The 20,640-nt window shown below is 43.3% G+C and overlaps 1 protein-coding gene across 1 annotated transcript in view; it reads right to left on the reverse strand.

Annotated features, from left to right (window-relative positions):
- LOC137369643 (uncharacterized) overlaps positions 1-20,640 on the reverse strand; it is a 60,224-nt gene that overhangs the window by 10,493 nt on the left and 29,091 nt on the right. The window contains exons 4-7 of the mRNA XM_068030976.1: positions 14,650-14,754; positions 10,762-10,906; positions 4,797-4,945; positions 2,065-2,204 (exon numbers count right to left, since the gene is read on the reverse strand). Of these exons, the coding sequence (XP_067887077.1) occupies positions 2,065-2,204; positions 4,797-4,945; positions 10,762-10,906; positions 14,650-14,754 (539 nt within the window). The remainder of the gene's footprint in view (positions 1-2,064; positions 2,205-4,796; positions 4,946-10,761; positions 10,907-14,649; positions 14,755-20,640) is intronic.

Here is a 20,640-nt window from a genome sequence, read left to right on the forward strand (position 1 = left end):
TCAGTCCGGTAGCGCACAGTCGCTGGCCCTCTAGAACAGGGTATTAGTTGATGCAGCAGTGGGCTGCTGCCTGGGAGACCCCACACATGTCCCTGTCGATCCCTGGAAAGATCCAGACATGGAAAAGTTAAGTGCCACTGTGATCTTCAGGGCCACTGGCATAGGGTGACCACCAAATCCCAGAGGTCACAACTTGTCCTGCAGCATGGCCCATAAGTCAGTGATGGCCTCCCTGGAGAGCTGCAGTCTTCGCTGACACTGCCACTAGGATATTTGGAGGTAGCTGAGGCATGTCTGGTACACTCACTGGCAGAGGTGGGTCCTTCTTGACATGGCCAGTTGCTGCCACTCTTCTCATGGAGCTTCACAGACAGGCAGAGCTGCCTTCTGGCCCTCCCTCTGTCAGACACACTGCACCACACCAGAGGTCCACAAAAACAGGGTGTACGAGACGCATGGCAGGTGATCAGTAGGCCTCCAGAGTGCTATCCTTGCAGAGACGAGGTTGCCTTGGCATCTTTGCTTTTGCTTCTCCTCTTTGCTTACACACTGATGGCCTTCAGTGCCCACCCTTGCCAAGAGCCAACCCTCTCACCCAATAGTATGGGCACCCATGCAGATGACTTGATAGTATGGCCACCAGCACCGACCACCCGAGACCAAGCCCACCTGTGCCAACCACACAAGAATGAGCCCAGCCGTGCAAAGTGCACAGCACTGCAGGCCGACAATGGTCTCCACACCGTCCTCTTCCTCTATGCAGTGCTGGTCATGGCTGCCTTCCTGTTGCAGCATTGAGGCCTTGCCTCGTGCTGCCACCTTTCAATGGCTGGGACTCTGAAGGCACGTGAGGACCACCCGTCGTCCACTTAATCGAAAGCCCCCCATTGAATCGCTTTCAACTGCATGCAAATGTATTATGACTAACTGTTCTACAATTTAAATGGCAGTCCCATCACGTGAGAGCAGCAACAGCTTTTCCACCACTGACTAAATCCAGAACCTACGTCATGAGGTCAGATTTCCGGATGGACACATCCAATGCTATTCTCCAGCCTCCCACACCTCCATTGCTGCTCCAAACAGGCTCACTAAATTCAGTCCTCAACAGTGCACCAACCCTTTCGCTTAAAAGAATTCTCATTCCCTCTATTCTAGTCTCCATTTGTGATGGGTCAATTCTTGCCAACTGCAATAAACTAAATGGCAAATCGGTGTTGCTGAAGGCATTACATTTAGAATGTCCCACATCAGACTCGGGAAATATCATGAATGGAACACAATCCAGTGATGGGCTATATTAACAAAAAGCTCTGAGGAACTATTTATTGGAATAGGTAGGGGTGACCAACTAATGTGAAAAATAAAACTGCAAAAATTTAAATACTTGACTAATAGCTGTAGTTTGCACTGACTAACGGAGAACTACAGAGGAAGAGGTCCTCCATGTGCTAAATGTAGAGCAATCATCACACAGTGCAACAGAAAATCTTCCCCCACAATGACTACTTTGAGTTTTTTTTCCCCCGGGGTTGTAGGAGAAGAATACGCACAAATGTTCCAGTTGAAGTTATGTCTTGTTGATGACAGGATAGTGCTGCAAAGTCAAAGCTCGAAGATGGTCACAAAATATTTCTATCTGCTGTGGTTAAAGATAAAGCTAGCTTCATACTTGTGCCCAACATTGGAAATAAAAAATCACCTGATCACTAACATCTAAGTTCATTTTCTCAATATCCTAGTGGTAACTCTTCTCAACTCCCCCTAGGGAAGAATATTAGACAGTTGTTCCATTTCAGCTATTGCCACTATGACATGACTCCCAGGTATGGTCAGCAACAAAATCTCTGGCTTCTTCTGTATGTTATTTTAAGGACACTTGGGTATACAGGGTTGGATAAATTATTGTGTGCTTTATTTAAAGTCATTAAACAAGTCAAAGCCATGCAATTGCGCAGGTAGGAATTTACACAAATGCATTAGCTGGTCCTCTGAAAATAGTACACAGAAGGAAATGAAAGCTACTGGTATATTATCAATAATTACTTTGTCCATTACACTCACCAGTATAGATGTTGTTTCTGGTTGGAGACATGGCATTGTAATTTTTGTCTAAAGATCCAGACAATGCCACAATGATGACTGGATAGACTGTAAGTGTGTAGCGTACATACTTATCAAGAACAACATTTTCTAAATAGAACCTGAGGGCAAAAATAAATATTACTAATTTATCTATGTCAATGCAGTAGTGTGGTAAAATATATTGCATTAATGCCGTAGTCAGTGCGACACATGTAACTACTGTATAGTTGCATGAACCAGCAGCATCCAATTATACTGCAGCTCAACAGCACCCTCCAATAAAGGGAATAAAGGGAAAGCACAGCACTGCTCATGTTACTTGCAAGCACAATGTTCTGCTAATTGTCATCCAATATCAGTGAAACTTTTAATGCAGTGAACAGCAATCTACCAATTTTCTTCCATCATCACCCCTCCCTCCTCTGCTAAAGGCACTGGCTTCTTGCTGGGGTTTGGTCTCAACTCACCATTCAGTACCAGCCTATTCTTCATATATAACCCTAGGCCGTATCGATAGACTAGATGAAAGCTTAGTCTAATTCCAACCACCACGTATGTAGATTACATGGAGTGTCATTGATCCCTGGTCAATTTTTCCCTCCTTCTTTTGGGGCAGTTCCAACTGATCCTTCAACCAAAATCAACCACGACAAAATTTGGCAGTGAATAAGAAACTAATTAAGGGTAGAAGACGATTGGTACTGGAGTAATGTTGAAAAAGGAAACATGCCGTCAAAGCTTTTCGTCTTGCACTCATCAAGACAGACACAAGAACGTCAAATTTCAAAGGGAGCAACAATTTATACTGCATGAGAAAAGGGTGCTGATTGGTTGGCAAATCGACTGATTTCTTCATGGCAACACCATGCACCAGGGAACTATTGTCCCCCACGCTTTTGTTTAATTTAAAAAAAACACATATTCCTTTTGCCTGCAGAGGACAGGTCCCTGCATATGAATATATGTAGCTTCTAGCAAACGTAAGTGAGTCACATTGCAAGCTCGACGGATAGATTAAATTGCTTGGTAGTGTAATTCTTAGCACACTTGGGATGTAAACAAGTGCAAAGTATTGCACATAACCTAAAAATTGGACAACGTAGATACTTCATGAATAGTGTTGAAGTAGCTAAGGATGAAGTTGAAAGAGACTTGGAAATCTTAGTAGACTCAATGCTCAACATGTCCAGTCAATGCAGAACAGCAATCAACAAACTGAATAGGATGATGAACTACAAAGCCAGAACAGCAGAATACAAGCCAGAGGAAGTCGTGATCAAGCTGTGCAGTGCTCTTGTCTGACCACATCCTGAATAGTGTGTCCTTATCTGATTGGCAAGAGACAGGGAAAGCAAAAGCAAAAAGTGTCATGAGGCTGCTCCGTAGTGTTAGGAATTTGTATTATGAGGAAATACTGGAGTTGGGCTTCGGCATGAGGAAATAAGAAGTAATCTTATAGATGTATATAAAATAGTAAATGGTATGGAAAAGGTTAAAATGGAATACCACTTTAAATCAAACTGTGGGAGTATCTCAAGGTTCAAAACGTGTAAAAGACAGTCTTAGAACAGATTGCAGGTGAGGTGCCTCTTCAAACAGAGAGTGACCAATGTGTGGAATGGACCTCTGAGCAGAGAGGTGGAGTCAAAAACCCTGGAATCATTTAAGAAACAGTTAAATGCAGCAATGGGGGTGGGGAAAAGAGGGTTGTAGGGTTCTTCTGGATAGATGCATTTAAATGGGCTTAATGGCTTTTATCATCTGTAAGTACCTTGTAATCTTGCAAATCTAGAGATTGCAAAATTTTAGTCAGAATAGTAGAGAACTGTTCTCAGTTCTGATCTAGTTGTCAGGCATAAATCAGCATTTCCATAACTAGCTAAACCATCAGTGAAGCTCTTTACTAACATTAAAGCCCAGTCTTTGAAATATCTTAAACCTCAACATTAAATTAGTAATGAAAAACCCTGACTAATTTTTCCTCTCCCCAGTCTGAGGGCACTAAAAGTAATTGTGGTATCCCAACTGAGATCAGTGAACTCAGCACAGACTGAAAAGTAAATCCCAGCTCCATCCCACCCGCATACAGCAGGTAGCCGATCAGGCTTGTTAAGAGCCTAATTGAGGCTAATTAAAGTAGGCCGACTGGAATTATCTAGTTGGCCTCCAGGTTCCCACACTGTTGCCAGTTTAGGTGCCTGGTAGCGGGCACCTGGCAGCAGCCCAAGGGTGGGGGAGGGGTGGGGGGGCAAGTAGGTTGGAGGCCCTGCCTGCCTGCATGTAGGATGCCCCCCTGTATAGGGGGTCTCCCCCCACACAGTAGTGGCCTGGCTCCAAATCCAATTCCTTTAGTCAAAGATTTGAAAAAGTTGGAGAGGGTACCTCCAAGTTGAAGCAACCTCTCTTACTTACTTTCCAGCGCAACCTACTACTCCTCTCAAGCTGGAAGCCCTCCGATTGGCCCTCCAGCTTCGTGAGCCCACCCACCATCCTTTATTGGACGGAGAACCGGTCTCCATGTCAATTAAAGGGGTGCCCAAAAAACCCAATGAGTGACCTTTTCCCTCCCCGGAGTGGGTTCAAGACCCAGAAACAGTCCTGAACTTTGTTTCCTGTCCCCAGAGGGAAAGTCCAACCCATGGAATTCTACTAATGAAAATGTTATCATTATGATGGTTGAAAATTCAGTGGAAAATTGTACCTGTACATACCATAAAACTACTTCGAAGGCCAGGATGGAAAGGGAAACTGTACCAGATGTCAAAGATGTAATATTGCCACTGTAAGTTAGTACAACAGCAAAGTTAAGTAGTGTTGCTATGGTTGTCCATGTTGCATAAATTGCCACTCCATTCTGTACCTATAAATATACAACACAAAAACAGTAAGGAGACTCTGTTTCTCATAACTAGACAGTAAATTACATTTTGCTGATGCTCCTGCAGAATATCAGCAGGAACAGAAAAGCAGATTCAATATCCTGAGAAGCTAAAATGCTCCGTAACACAAGAGAGATTGTCATTTAGGATGCAGTTACTTCTCATGTTTAACAAAGCACACACTAGCACAATAGCAGCCTAGAAATTAACTGTTGGCAATACTAGCAAGTGAACTCTTAACATGCTTGTAAACTATCCTTATGTCCTCTTTTTAGTGAGGACAATACGCTTTAAAAAGAACAGATTAATGTCCATGTTGAATAGTGGACAGCAGGATTTCAAACAAATGTGTTAGGCATTTGATTATTATTAGCAGCAATTTACAGAACCATAGAAAAATTATGGCACAGAAGGAGGCCATTCAGCCTATCATGTCCGTGCCAGCTGAACAAAAACTAGTTGCCCAATCTAATCCCGCCTTTCAGCACCTGGTCCATAGCCGTGCTGGTTACAGCACTTCAGGTGCATGTCCAGGTACCTTTTAAAAGAATGCAGGGTTTCTGCCTCCACCACCATTCCTGGCAGTGAATTCCAGACACCCACCACCCTCTGGGTGAAAAGATTTTCCTCATGTCCCCTCTAATCCTTCTACCAATCAACTTAAATCTGTGCGCCTTGGTAATTGACTTCTCCACGAGGTGAACAGGTCCTTCCTGTCTACTTTATCTAGGCCCTTCAAAATTTTATACACTTCTAAGTCACCCTTCAGTCTCCTCTGTTCTAAGGAAAACATCCCTAGCCTATCCATCTTTCCTCATAGCTGCAACTTTTGAGCCCTGGCAACATTCTTGTAAATTTCCTCTGTACTCTCTCCAGAGCAACTATGTCCTTCCTGTAATGTGGTGATCAGAACTGTACACAATACTCCAGCTGTGGCCTAACCAGCATTTTATAGAGTTCCAGCATTACATCCCTGCTTTTGTATTCTATACATAGGCCAATAAAGGAAAGTATTCCATATGCCTTCTTCACCACTCTATCTACCTGTTCCGCCACCTTCAGGGACCTGGGGACATGCACTCCAAGGTCTCTCACTTCTATCACTCTCACTATCCTCCCGTTTATTGTGTATTCCCTTGCTTTATTTACCCTCCCCAAATGCAAACCTCACACTTCTCTGGATTGAATTCCATTTGCCACTTTTCAACCAACTCAACCAAACCATTGATACCATTCCGGAGTCCATGGCTAGCCTCTTCGCTATCAACTACATGGCCAATTTTTGTGTCATCAGCAAATTTCCCAATTATGCCTCCCACATTTAAGTCCAAATCATTAATATATACCACAAACAGCAAGGGACCAAACACTGAGCCCTGTGGAATGCCACTGGAAACAGCTTTCCATTCACAAAAATATCCATCGACTACAACCCTTTGTTTCCTGTCCCCAAGTCAATTCAGGATCCAACCGGCCACATTCCCCTGTATACCATAGGCTTTCATTTTACTGCCCAGTCTGCCATGCGGGACCTTGTCAAATGCCTTACTAAAATCCAGATAGACCACCTCCACTGCACTACCCTCATCAATCCTCCTTGTTACTTCCTCAAAAAACTCAATTAAGTTAGTAAGACATGACCTTCCCTTGACAAATCCATGCAGACTATCCCTGATTAATCCGTGCCTTTCCAAGTGGAAGTTTATCCTGCCCCTCAGAATAGATTCTAATAATTTACCCACCACTGGTATACAATTATTTGGCCTATCCCTTGCACTCTTTTTAAACAATGGTATAACGTTCGCCAACCTCCAATTGTCTGGTACTTCTCCTGTATCTAGTGAGGATTTGAAGATGATCCTCAGCACATCTGCTATTTCCTCCCTGGCTTTCTTTAACTGGCTGGGATGCAATCCATCTGGTCTTGGCGATTTATTCACTTTCAAGGATGTCAGAACCTCTCATGCTTCCTCTCTCATTATACTTATTGTATCCAATATTTCACACTCCTCCTCTTTAACTACAATGTCTACATCAACCCACTCCTTTATGAGGACAGAGACAAAAACATCTCATTAAGAACCCTGCCCACATCTTCTGCATCAACACACAAGATCCCCTGGACATCTCTGATAGGCCCTATCCTTTCCTTAGTTATCCTCTTGCTCTTAATGTACTGATGAAACATTTTTGGGTTTTCCTTGATTTTACTTGCCAATAATTTTTCCATGTCCTCTCTTTGCTTTTCTAATTTCCTTTTTTACTTCACCCCCTGCACCTCCTATACTCCTCTAGGCTTTCTAAAGTATTAAGATTTTTGTGACTATCATAAGCTTTTTTCTGCTTTAACTTTCCCTGTAAGCTTCCAGATAACCAGGGGGCTCTAGATTTGGCAGTATCACCCTTTTTCTTTGTGGGGACATGCCTACACTGTGCCTGTAGAATCTTGCTTTTGAATGCCTCCCACTGGTTTGCCACTGATTTTCCTTCAAGTAGCTGTAACCAGTCCACTTTTGCCAGGTCATCTCTCAGTTTCTTAAAATTTGACTTCCCCCAATTTATAACTTTTACTCCTGTTTCATCTTTGTCCTTTTCCATGATGATGCTAAAACTAACTATTATGGTCTCTATCTCCAAAATGGTTACCCACTGTTACTTCCTCCACTTGCCCAGCTTCATTACTGAAGGCTAAATCTAGAATTGCACCCCCTCTCGTTGGGCTTGTTATGTGTTGGCTAAAAAAAGTTCTCTTGAATGTAGTACAAGAATTTTGTCCCCTCTGTGCCCTTCGCACTGTTTTTGTATCCCAGTTGATATTGGGGTAGTTGAAATCCCCAACTATTATTGCCCTATAGTTCTTGCACTCTGAAATTTGCTTACATATTTGTTCTTCTACCTCCCTCTCTCTATTTGGGGGTCTATAGTACACTCCTGGTAGTGTTTCTGCCCTTTTTTTATTTCTGATCTCCACCCATATGACCTCATTTGATGATTTGATTGAAACACTTTCTTTCTTCAAAGGACCAAGGTGTTGGCTTAATATTCTTTTCAATTACCTTTTTAAAATTGATCAATTCAAGCTGAAGTGCCAGGGCCTACAATGGAGTACACCACCAAGGTTGAAAAGCGTTATGACATATCTATATTTTCAGCAGGTTCCTTTTGGTTTTTATTGGCTTTGGGTGAAGAAGCAAAGTGAAACTGCTTTAGTGAGAGTAATGCTATTCATGGTTTTGAACCGAGTGCCTGCCACAAATCAGTAAAACCTTATAGGGTTTGGTTCTAAAGAGCCAGGTCAAATCTGAAACGTCTGCTCATCTTTAGTGACATGGGCTTGGTTTCCAAATGATCTCAATGAGTAAAGGCATTTATTTTGGCTACTCAATGTCTGTAGAAATATCAAATATACATTGTTACTATCTAGTAGAAAACAGCAGTACAAAGACCACCCTTAGCTGTTCTGTCAAGAAAGGAGCAGTTGTAGTGTTCTACTAATACAATTTTCAGCAGCTCACTAGAACCAAAGCAGAGGTGAAATGCAGGGGCTGGCAGAGTTACAGAAGACCATCAGTAACATCTTATCAACCAGTCAGAGTTAACGTAGTCATAAACTTTCAAGTCATCTTACATTAAAAAAGCCCCTCCCAGTGAGCTTATCCAGTCCTCCTATGCATCTGGAAACTTCTACCCATTTTCACTGCAAACCTGTGTCTTTTTTCAGCTGACAGTGGGATATTTAAAGTCCTCCATTATTATAATTTTATTACTTCTGAAACCTCTCTAAATTGCCAACAGATCTCATTTTCAAATTCTTTCCCACTATTCAGTCATGTATAATGCAATCTCAACATGGTAACAGATCCCTCATCATTTTCTAACTTAAGGCTGTCAAAGCTCGTCAATCAGGCTGCCTGTTGGCGGCAACCCCATAGAAAGAAATTTAAAGCAGCTCTGCAATTAAATTCTGCAGATATTCGGGAAACACGTTTTTCCATATTTCCTGACCTCAAAAGCAGCACCACCCTCCATGCACAGAACTCACCTCCAGACTAAAATCCAGGCCCAAGTTTCAGTCAAGGCCATCATGTCTCATTGTAGCTACTGTTTCTAATTTCCTGCCTTTATGCTTTGAATATTCACATATAAAAATGTTACTCATTGAAATCTCAGGGCCATTTTTACTTTTTTTAAAAAAGCATTTCCTTCACTATCTTTCCCCTACCTGCCCTAAGGCATGTCGCACAAATCCCCAGCTTGAGATTAATATTTTAGGTAGCTCTGCCCCTTCACTGTTCTATACCCCTTTCCAATATACTCTTAGATTTATCTCACCCCTGTCTCAATTGCTTAAATATTCCTCAAAACTCCTTGGTCCTAGTGTATTCCCACTGTAATCCTGGCAGGAATGTAGTGGAATGGCTAAAAAAGATGTTGGGAATTCCTGCAACCTCAGCCTCCTTGAGGTTCAGGCACCTCCAGAGGCCGCTACTCCCAGTGAATAAAAGCACATTGGCCTCTTCCCTTGGCTGGAGCTCTGAGAATTGTGGCAATTTTGCCATGACTTCACCATTTACAGCTTTCCAAGGATGGGGTGGGTGTATGTGGGGAACTCAACATACACTGAAGCAGGCACTCAACAGCAGATTTTGTGGCATGACAGGATATGTGGGCACCTATAATCCACCCCAGGTGCATTGGGCCTCTGCCAGTAATATGTAAAGCAGATGATTCCTCAGTGACCTCACATACATTGGCAGTCAGTGATGGGGGTCATCCAAAACTCTGCTGCCTGGGTCCTTACTCCCACATGCCAAAGACTTGCAGGTTGATAGGTAAATTGGCCATTACAAATTGCCCCTAGTATAGGTAGGTGGTAGGGAAATATAGGGACGGGTGGGGATGTGGTAGGAATATGGAATTAGTGTAGGATTAGTATAAATGGGTGGTTGATGGTCGGCACAGACTCGGTGGGCCGAAGGGCATGTTTCAGTGCTGTATGTCTAAAACTAAAAAAAAACTTACTCATACCAACTCCTGTACACTCATCACACCTGTGCTCACTGACCTACACTGGCGCTCAGTTAAGCAACATCGCGATTTTAAAATTCTCTTTAAAATCCTTTCATGGCCTCACCCCTCCCTATCTCTGTAATCTCCTCCAGCCCCATGACCCTCTGAGATCTGCACTCCAATTCTGGCCTCTTGAGCACCCCTGATTTTAATCGCTCCACCATTGGCAACCACACCTTCAGCTGCTTAGGCCCCAAGCTCTGGAATTCCCTTTCTAAACCTCCGTCTCTCACCTCGGTTTCCTCCTTCAAGACGCTTCTTAAAAAACTACCTCTTTGATCAAGCTTTTAGCCATTTGTCCCAATATCGCCTTATGTGGCTGGGTGACAAATGTTGCTTCATAACGTTCCTGTGGAGCTATACTCCACCTCCTATGCCCATTCTGCTGACTTTGTGGACCAAAACAAAACTTACCTGACTAAACACAGAAGCCTTGATATACCATCCTTATATATCCTCCAGATAACAGGGCTCTGCAATTCCTGCTCTACCCCACTACTCCTCATCGCTAACCACTGGAAGCCCCTAAACAATGCAAAAAGGCATAATGGGTCTTTGCGCAAGTTTTCACAGTTTTGCATCCAGGGATAAGTGGTCCCTGGGTGGAAACAGGTGAAAATTGACCCTGTTATTTCCCCGTGGATATAATAAAGCAATAAAAATATTTTTTCATTTGACCTTATGAAATATTGAGAGACAGTATTTTTTATATTCCATAAACACATACCAGTATTCTGACAAGCCACAAATCAACCTTTCTGTACTTTTGCATCCAGGGGCACTGAGTATGTAGGGCATGATAGGAAAAGAATAGAACCACATAATTTGTGAAAGCAATCAAAGCCAGGAAAATGAGTGCGGGGATAATGTATCTGAAATAAAAGAAAATTCAGATCAAACACAATATATAGAGCTCAGCTGACGATAGTGGAACTCAGTAGTGGGTTTGAAGGTCTAAATAATACACAATAATTTTGAGGAACAGATAAGATTATTTTGCCTAACATGTTCATCTTGCTTTGATAGCTCACTTACCTGGAAACATTCCTACATTTAATAGAAGGCCCCTTCGATACACAATTGGCTTCCAGCTTTCCTGTTTCATGTCTTATGAAAGAAAAGAAGAAATCCGGTTCTGATGAACGGTCACAAACCGGAAACGATAACTCCGTTTCTCTCTACACAGGTTCTGCCAGACCTGCTGAGTATTTCCAGCACTTTCTGTTCTCATTTTAGAGTTCCAGCATCTGCAGTATTTTGCTCTTAAGAAAACCGGTTTCTTTGTTTCATCAGTATGTTTAAATATTAACCTTCTGAAACTGAATGCTATTTATAGCATATGCGTAGAATTCAATTTCAGCTAAAGCCTTGATAATATTTGGTAGAGGAAAGAGTTAAAAGTGTATGTGAAAAACACAGCCAATGAAAAAAATAATGGTTACAGTGGAGTAATCAGCTTTTTTCCCCCTAAAACTGGATCTCGTGCATGCAAAATATACTAGCAATGCACTCTCAGTTATTCTACGATACGCTCTGAAGACTCTGCCCCGTCCTGATGCATAGTTCCACAAACTCTGTTTCTGTACCGAGTCCAATTCTGGGCACCACACTTTAGGAAGTATTCCGATATCTTGGAAACGGTGCAGAAGAGATTTACAAGAACGTTAAAAGGGATGAGAAACTAGTTACGTGGAGAGATGAAAGTTGGGATTGTCCTCTTTAAGGCAGAGAAGGTTAAAGAGAGATTAAATAGAGATGTTCAGAATTTTAAAGGGGTTTGATAGAGTAGACAAGGAGAAACTGTTTCCAATGGCAGGTGGGTTGGTAACCAAAGAACACAGTACCAGAGGGGAGATAAGGAGAGATTTGTTTAGTCATTGAGTTTTATGTTCTGGAATGCACTGCCCGAGAGGGTGGTGGTCGCAAATTCAAGAGTAACTTTCAAAAGGGAACTGGGTAAATGCTTAAAAAAAGGAAAAGTTTGCAAGGCTATGGGGAAAGAGCAGGAGAGTGGGATGAATCGGGTAGATCCTTCAAAGAGCCAGCACAGGCAAGATGGACTGAAAGGCCTCCTTCTGAACAATGTTATTCTATGATGCCAAGCAGCCATTCTCATCAATAAGCCTAGACTGTCAGTACCAGCAAGTTATTTGACTGTCAAGGGCTGAATTATCCAACATACAGCCCACAGGCCAGAATCCGGCATGCCAAAGATTTTGATCTGGCCTGCCAATCCCAGTGCCGTCTATCAGGATGAGAGCATCGGCGGGGGGGTTGGGGGTGTTGGTGGTGAACACAGAGAGACTATGTGTGGGGCGGGTGAACATGGAGAGACTGTGTGGGGTGGGGGGGGTGGGGGAGCAGACTGAGACTGGTGGAGGGAGGGTGGGGGGGGGGACGAAGATGGTGGCAGAACATTATGAGACAGAGGCGACACTGCTACCAACACAGCCACAGCTGGCACACAACTTGGACGAAATAAATCAAGTCAAAAAAGGAGTAGTGGAATAAAGGTACATGTACTGCCATGCTCAGAATGTGGGAATAAAGTGGGGGAATTCAAACCGATGATGTCATGGGAAGCTATAGATTTAATAGCACTGACAGAAACTTGACTGCATAACTTGAGCTGGACCTTGATGGAGTGGAGGATCTCATGCAGATGACGTTAGTCTTTTTCCAGCACCCTCCAGCTCAATTTTTATGCACTGTAACTTGCTGGAAGTGCGAGCTGATAACAGTGCAGCTAGAGCAACGGGGCAACTGGGACCTCAGTGAATGGTGGGACCAACAGTGTGCTTCCTTAATTAACAAGATTTAAGGATTGAGAAAGAAATAGGAAGAACAGAGAAGGAAACGGAATTAGAATCAGGTACAGAAAGAAAAATAGAGATAAAGAAAGACTGGATTAAGAAAGGAAAAAAAAGGGACAAAAAGAAAAAAAATTAAGAATTTAAAATTTGAAAGCTTTTAAAACCTCCAATGATTGACTACATGCAGGAATGAGATTGAACTGTTTAAACTGTTCCCACGCTAAGCTAGAGAAGTTGATCGGCATTGCATTAGCAATTATCATGTCATTAAAAGGATACTTACGCTCTTAATTATGAGCTCTAACTTTCTGCGATGCGTTTAATGAACAATTAATGTGCAAATTCAGCAAGTTCTTAAAAATAACAGGGAGGCTAAGGACGAGATGCTGATTGTTTTAGGCAAACTGCAGATCAGGAAGTTAAGGAGATTCGCAAATCATGGCATAACTCTTAATTTCCTGAGCTTGCAGGTTGAATTGTATATTAATAACAGTGTGCATCATTAACATGTCAATATTCATAGGGGGGGACAGAATAGGCAAGGAAGTGGCTATAATGGTGAAGGCAGTAATACTTGTCATAGAGGGGACTGATATAAAGAAAAAAGGCTCACAAAAAGAGTTCATATGGCTAGAGATCAACAATAAGAAAGGGGTTGGTACACTAGTCTGCTTGGACTTCAGAGAGGGGGCACCGGAAAAGGAAATCTGCAGACAGAGCCTTGGTCTGACACTATCTGAAATATTAAATACAATTCTGGGCACTGCACTTCAGGAGCATATATTGGTCATTCAATTAGATCATGACTAATCTCTACCTCAATTCCATTTACCTTCCTTAATCCAATGTCCCTTGATAGCCTTACATATCAAAAAGAACTATTGATCGCCATTTTAAAATCCCCAATTGTCTGAGCATCTACATCATTTTGGGGCAGAGAATTCCAGATTTCTAGAGTCAGATTTCACAGTTGTGTTGATCTGACACTCTCATGGCTTAACACATTGAGTTTTCAATCTGCCACATTAAAGGAAAGCTTATTAATTAGCATTGGCCTTACTCCTGTATATTAGCTCATTGGCCAGACTGTTCACCAGCAGTGAAATCTGATCGGGATTTGGTCGTCGAAGAGGTGATTGCACAGAGGTCAACATGTAATTTATTACAAAAACTTTTGAGGCAATTTTTTTTTGATGGGGGATGGAGAAATTAAAAACATAGGCCCAATCTTGGGTCTGACCCACTGCTCGGAGTTCCATAACTAATGGTAGGTCACATATGATTAAACTGAATTTTCTGCGGTTATATAACCCCTTTCCCCAGTGGGGGGCAGAGAGCAGCTTTTCCAGGGAGCACTGAAACCTTAAGCCAACCCTATTGAAAGCACAAAGAAAAAGTCCTTATTGGTTTACTGCATTTTGCTGTCAGGCTTTTTGTACGCATAACTTGTGAGCAATGGCATTGAGTATGCTTCTATTGCTAGGACCATGATATGACGCCATCAATATTCAATCTAACTAGGCTGTTGTTTTATTCTCCATTTGGGAGCACTCTTTTCTCCCAAGTGGAAGTCTTTTGAGTGACAGTAACTTTTAGCAGTACAAACTGGCCCACTAAAAGTGCAAGTACTATTTCATGAGAGCATCCATCCTGCTAAAATTGAAGAAAAAAGGAACTATACAAGTTCTAGCATTTTGAGAGAGTATTAACATACTATGCAATGTCCCAAGTAACAGCATTTTCTACAAGAACGATCAACATAATCTTATTGGATTCAGTTGAAGTGGCTTTCTGTTACTTACTCTCTATCCCAAAGGAAAACCCAACCTATATTCAAAAGGTTGTTTATAATCCAAACTATGTAAAATGCACAGGGCAGTACAGATGGCATCCATGTAAGGGCATTTCTGTGTGAACAAATATCAAAAAGAAATTAGAATATTAACAATGAATGGTGCTTTAATTTGTAGTGCAGGGAAAATCTACATATAGTAAGGAATAAGTTGCATTTAAACAGCATCTTAGGACATTAATCAGTGTTGCAATGTAGGCAAATATTTACTTTATTAACAAATTACGAGAACTTCATCACCCAAGAATCTGCAAAAGAAGTTCATTTGACTTCATAACCCCAGTGAATTAATGGTATAGATGAACTATCTAGAATTATGCTGGTATACCTCAAATCTCAACATTTCTGCAACAGTAAGCCATCAGTCACCTTTTTGAATTAATCTATAGCCCTTAAATCAATTTTATGCGGCATGGTGTCATTACACAAGTTCCTTTAGTAACTCCATTTTAATTTCCAGTTCCTTGCTTTTGAAGGCACCTTCCTTTATTATATGTTCCCAAAGAATTTATCAGGTTACTTTTGCTATTTTCTGTCATCATTTTAAAACTTGTATAACACATTACATGTTATGCAATGAAAAGGCAGAATTTGGGGTTTTTCTTATAGTTCCCACTGCATGGTGAGCTTCTGATATATTAAAAAAAAAACTTATGCTTTTAGGACATTTCTGGCCCTTTTTAAGAAAACAGTTTCCGTATTTTACATCACTCTTGATAGGTGAGCTCGTAACTACTTAAGGTCCTGAGAATATCTTCACTGGCTATGGTGTCTAGTTTTAGTAACGCACCAGGATAATGAACAGAAAAACTCTCGTTAAAATTTTCATTGGCTTCTGGATCTATCCTGTGTCTCCACCGAATCTTTACAACATCTTCAAGAAGTAGCAGAGCATCTCAACATCAGATCTAAATTTTGAACTTTTAACTATCAAGTGAATTTATTAAACAACAGATGAATAAGCAAATATAACAGTGACGTCTATAATACATTACAAACCTAATCTCTGCATGCCATTCCTGGCTACAACTATATAGTATATAAATAACGGAAACTGCTTATGCAAACTTGTCACATGGTAATTGCACCACTCCACCAGTGATGGTGCTATAGTGAGTCAGTTTTGCAGCTCCCAGTTCCTTCAACTGCAGAGAAACTCCTGTGCTCCAACCAACTCTTTCTCTTCTTCCCAAATTATCCTAAGTTTTGCATAAATTATTAGATAGCTAAAAATAAGAACAGAATGCATGACTTTAAGATGGGAAGCAAATCATGTCTGGTAACCCTGGTCCAAATATTCCATAACCACTAATTCCAATTTAAAAAAAATAACAGGATACAGTTGTCGCTGGTATGGTGAGCATTCATTAGCCATCCTTAGTTGCCCTTGATTCACCTGTAGGCTAGATTTGGTCTTGAATTCCTGTATGCAACATCACAGAAGACATTAATACATAGCTATTTACTTGGTCATTATATTAAGTAATTGAAAGGAAACTAAATGTTCACAATCTATAGGCTAAACTATTATTTTGTAGTTACACGTGATATATGCAGTTATTCTTTTCCTCTTATAGTCTTAACAACTGCAAGAGCTAACAGGCCGATCTACTCACTCTAAAAGTTCGAAACCAATTCCTAGTTTTGAGCTGCATATGCTCATAACTACTTCCTGCGCAACAGTTACTGATTTCAATAACTGCCAGTTATACGAATAACTGGAACAAATCACAGGATGTGTTTGTTTGGTTGTGGCTTGGCTCCTCATTCCAGCTTTTTGCTTTGGAGACAACTAAACAAATCCTCAAGATAGTTGTATTGGTTTAAGCTGGGGATGTAATTGCTGGTTATTAAACTCCTTGGGAACTAAATTGGATGCACCAAAAAACAGGCTCGGGGATCACGACGCACAACTAACCCATGTCCATTACTTGTGCTGCCTGCATCACAACAACTTTGTGCTAATTTGCATGATTACCCTGTACAGCCAACAGGAAATGCACTGTTGAGTGGTTGCATGCCTCAGCAGGGCCCCCCCCCCCCCCCCAAGTTCATGGCAGGCTAGTACCACTTAAAGCCAGGCTGCACCTCTTAAAGGCATTCTGACTGGAGCAGGTGCTGGAACCATTTGTGAAAGAGAGTTTGAACAGGAAAAAAAGCAAATTATGGCACAACAGGGGAGAGATTGTGCTCCAAGGTTCTCTGGATGTCTTGGTGGAGGAGGTGGAGAGGAGGAGAGATGTGACTTTTCCAAATGGGACCAGAAGGCCCCCCAGGCAAATTCTGTGACGGGATCAGACAGGCATGGTAGTCAATGCCATAACTGTAGTCCCAAGGACCTGAATGCAGTGCCTCAAGAAGTTCAATGACCGTAGACGAGTGGTCAAAGTCAGTAAATGCATCTTCCAAAACCATATCCCACCAACTGCACCACTAGCTTCACACTCAGCTCAATGTACCACTCACATACCAACAATCTCCATCAATCACGATTCATACCCAACACTCAGCTTCACCTCAACCAACATACACTTAAAACTGCTGTAAGCCACACCCACATTTCACAGCTTGCACACACTGCCATGACAGCCACATCAGTCAAACACCTTGTACCACACTCACTGACACTTCCTTCTCTCTTGTGGGACAAGTTGGCAATAACCAGAGGCATCAGGAGCTAACCGGTGGGGAACAGGCATGGCTGCAGGTCCTCACCCTGATGGAGGAAAGGGTGGTCATCATCATTGGAACAACCATCACTGAGGCTGTGGCCAGTATTGGGCTGAAATAATCAAAGATGATGCAATCCTCATAGCTAGTCCTTCTTCTTACATCCCACTTCCCCATCATCCCACAATCCTTTCCGATTTACAAGCTGCAGATGGTGTGAGCATGCACCTCTTGCTTCCCCTCACAACCCCCCTCCCCACCACCCCATCCCTCCCTTTACCACAACCCTACACTTGTGCCCTTCTTCTTTCAGGTACCCAAGAACAGCAACCTGACCAGGCATTGGTGGAATAGCAAAAGGTGGCAGAGTACGAAGACTTATCCAGTGATAAGGAAGCAACATCACTTGCTCTCACACCAGCTCAGATACCAAAACTGTGCATACTTTAGGGCATAGCATAGAGGTGGGATCTGCACATGGCAGGCTGAATTTAGTGGAGCTGGTGGGAGTTTCAATGCTGGGCCGAAAAGGCGAGTAAAATTCCGCCGCGGCCCCCAGCACAATTGAACAGCACTCGGGCACTTAACTGCCCGGCACCAGGGTCCCATCCCTTTAAAGACAGAGATCTCCCCTCCAAGGAGGTACCAGACAATCAAAAGGCTGGCAGCTCAGCAGTATTGGCAGTGCCACCAGGAGCAGTGACCACTGCCAATACTACCCCAGACCCACCGCTGGAGCCCTGGACCCCAGGTAAGTGTGGCAGGATTGCCGGTGCCAGTCCAGCAGGCCCTGGCTGGGGGAGGTGATCATTGAGGGTGAGGGGGGAGGGGGGGGGGGGTGGAATTGGGGGTTGGTGGGGGTGTTCGCAGAAGGACTGCCTTTGCCACTAGGGGCCCTCCGTAGGCCACAGATTGCCCACGGTAGATGAACTCCCTGTATGGCACAGGCTTCAAGAGCCGCCCACCACCCAACCCACCCCCTCTGCAACCACCGCTGGTATAATTCCAACAGGGGCAGTAAGAGGCCATTAAGTGACTAGTGATTGGCCACTTAAGGGCCTCAATTGGCCTCTGGACGCGACTGCCATCTTCGGCCTTTCCCGCCTGTGACTTAATTGCAGTGTGATGGGAAGGGAACAGGCCCTCTGCTGCCTTCCCCCCCCCATCCCCCAGCCCATCTCCCGGGGGCCCATTAAATTCCGCTGGAAAGACACTGGCAATGAGTGGCCTGCAGCCAGGGCAGGGGACCAGGGTAACGCAAGTGCCAGTTTGCTGGGGTGGGGGGTGGTGGTGAGGTTACAATGAGTTCTGCTGCAGAGGACTCAGATGAGCACTTCAATGGAGTGGATTAAAGAAGAAAGCTGATGGACATGCACAATGAAATGCATGGTGCATTATTAAACCTGCCAGAAAGCCTGTATGCAAGGTCAAGGAGCATGGAATTGTCCAGCACCAACTTGGCACAGCGATTTGTGCCAAGCTTGGAGCCCATCCTTTCAAGAGGAAGTGATAGTGTAAACCGTGGCATGGAGTCAACTCCCCCTTGGCCTCTTTATTCCCTTCACCCACTTGATCCTGGCCATCACGTGGGACTACGTCCTCTTAATTCAGGCTCAGGCTGGGTGTTTGGGATATCGGGGTTACAGGAGAGCCATCCTCCACCTAATCCACCGGCTACAGTTAATGGCTTAGTACAAAGGAGGAAACTCAGTCCTTTCTTTAACTATCAATTTACTTTATTCACGTTGTTGTACAATGTAAGAATAAGGCTTATACACTTGGTTAGACAAAAGCATGCAACTCAAACTGGGTTATACAGTTAATAACAAAGCTAGTTAGAATTGATAAGCACACCCACTAGGTTCCTCTGACCTTTCCCTGACCTAGTCACAGAAAACAAAGGATAATACCCGAAAAAGGGGAGAGCTGATGCTGGGCAGGCGTTCCGTTCTCTCTCTCTTTTCCGCCGTCACCGCGTTGCTCATGCCAGGTCTTCCACTTGCGCGATGGTTGGTCTCCGGAGTTTCTCACTGGCTCTATGCCTGAGATTCTCCATACTTATTCTCTTTCTCATCTCTTAAAACTTTACTGTCTCTTTCCTGTTGGCTTAGGTCTGCTCACCTCGTTCGTATCTTCTCCTTATTGGCCCAGGCCCAAACCCCGGTATCACTCAGTGTCCAAATAAGGCTCGATTCCGGTGATCTCTCCCTTGTCTTGTCACATAAATTAATTCGTTCAAACTGATTTTTACCAGCACAGGCCAGTGTCTGAGCTCATGTTACTTTAGTTCATGAACTATCCAGCAGTTTGTAACAGATTCTGTACTTCTTGCAGCCCCTGGCCAACAATAGCCAACTACATTAGCATACTTGCAGACCCAACTGTGATCCAGCATCAGATGGCTGATGTTTCAGCTTCCATTGCAGCACAAGCAGAAGCACCCCCCCCCCACCCCCAAAGTCTGGGTGCTGCAGTGAAAACTCAGATTGAAGTCATGCAAATCCAGCTTGCTGTCATGGAAGCTCAAACTTCTCTCACACAAGCTCAGACTGCTGCCATCATGCCTGTGAATACCAGTGTTGAAACGGGCTTCCAGGGTGACACAGCAGTCTAGCAATCTGTTCTCTGACTGGGGAGTGGTGGTGGCTCAGTGGAGATTGAACCCGCTGTTGTCTCAGGATGACAGTATTTGTCCTCCCATCAGAATCCTCCAACTTGTCTGCCAGCCAGCCAGCCAGCCCAGACTGCTGCCCTCCATGCTGTGATGGTGCAGGCCCAGAGCTGCTCGAGAGCATTGTACAAGATTATCTGTTGTCTTCCACTGAAAGGCAGCAGCCTTCCAACAGCCATGCTGCAGCCCCTGCATAGGTACACTAGGATAGGCAAAGGCACATGGAAGGCAGGCACTAAGGGAATGCACAAGGGTGATTAGTTGACATTTATATGCAAATGAAATTGTTTGATTTATAAATTTGGTTTCAAATGTTTATTTTGTGGTGGCTTTTATTTTAGCATTGTGGCCAAGCAGACACTGCGATAGTCAGTAGCAGAGAAAAGGTAAGGCCTGGGACTGCTGGTGAATGCGGAATTGGGTTTACGTTTACTGGTATCACAGGCAGATAAGGTTATCATAGACAGCCCAGCCTGAAAGGGGCTCTGTTGGTTGCCTACTCCTTTCTTCTTCTTCTTCTTCCTCCTCCACCACCTCGACTTTCTCCTCTTCCTGCTACTCCTCAGCTGGTCCCTGAAGACTTTAGCAATTTAAAAGAAC

The sequence above is a fragment of the Heterodontus francisci genome, chromosome 5, assembly GCF_036365525.1.
Source record: "Heterodontus francisci isolate sHetFra1 chromosome 5, sHetFra1.hap1, whole genome shotgun sequence".
Classification (NCBI taxonomy): domain Eukaryota; kingdom Metazoa; phylum Chordata; class Chondrichthyes; order Heterodontiformes; family Heterodontidae; genus Heterodontus; species Heterodontus francisci.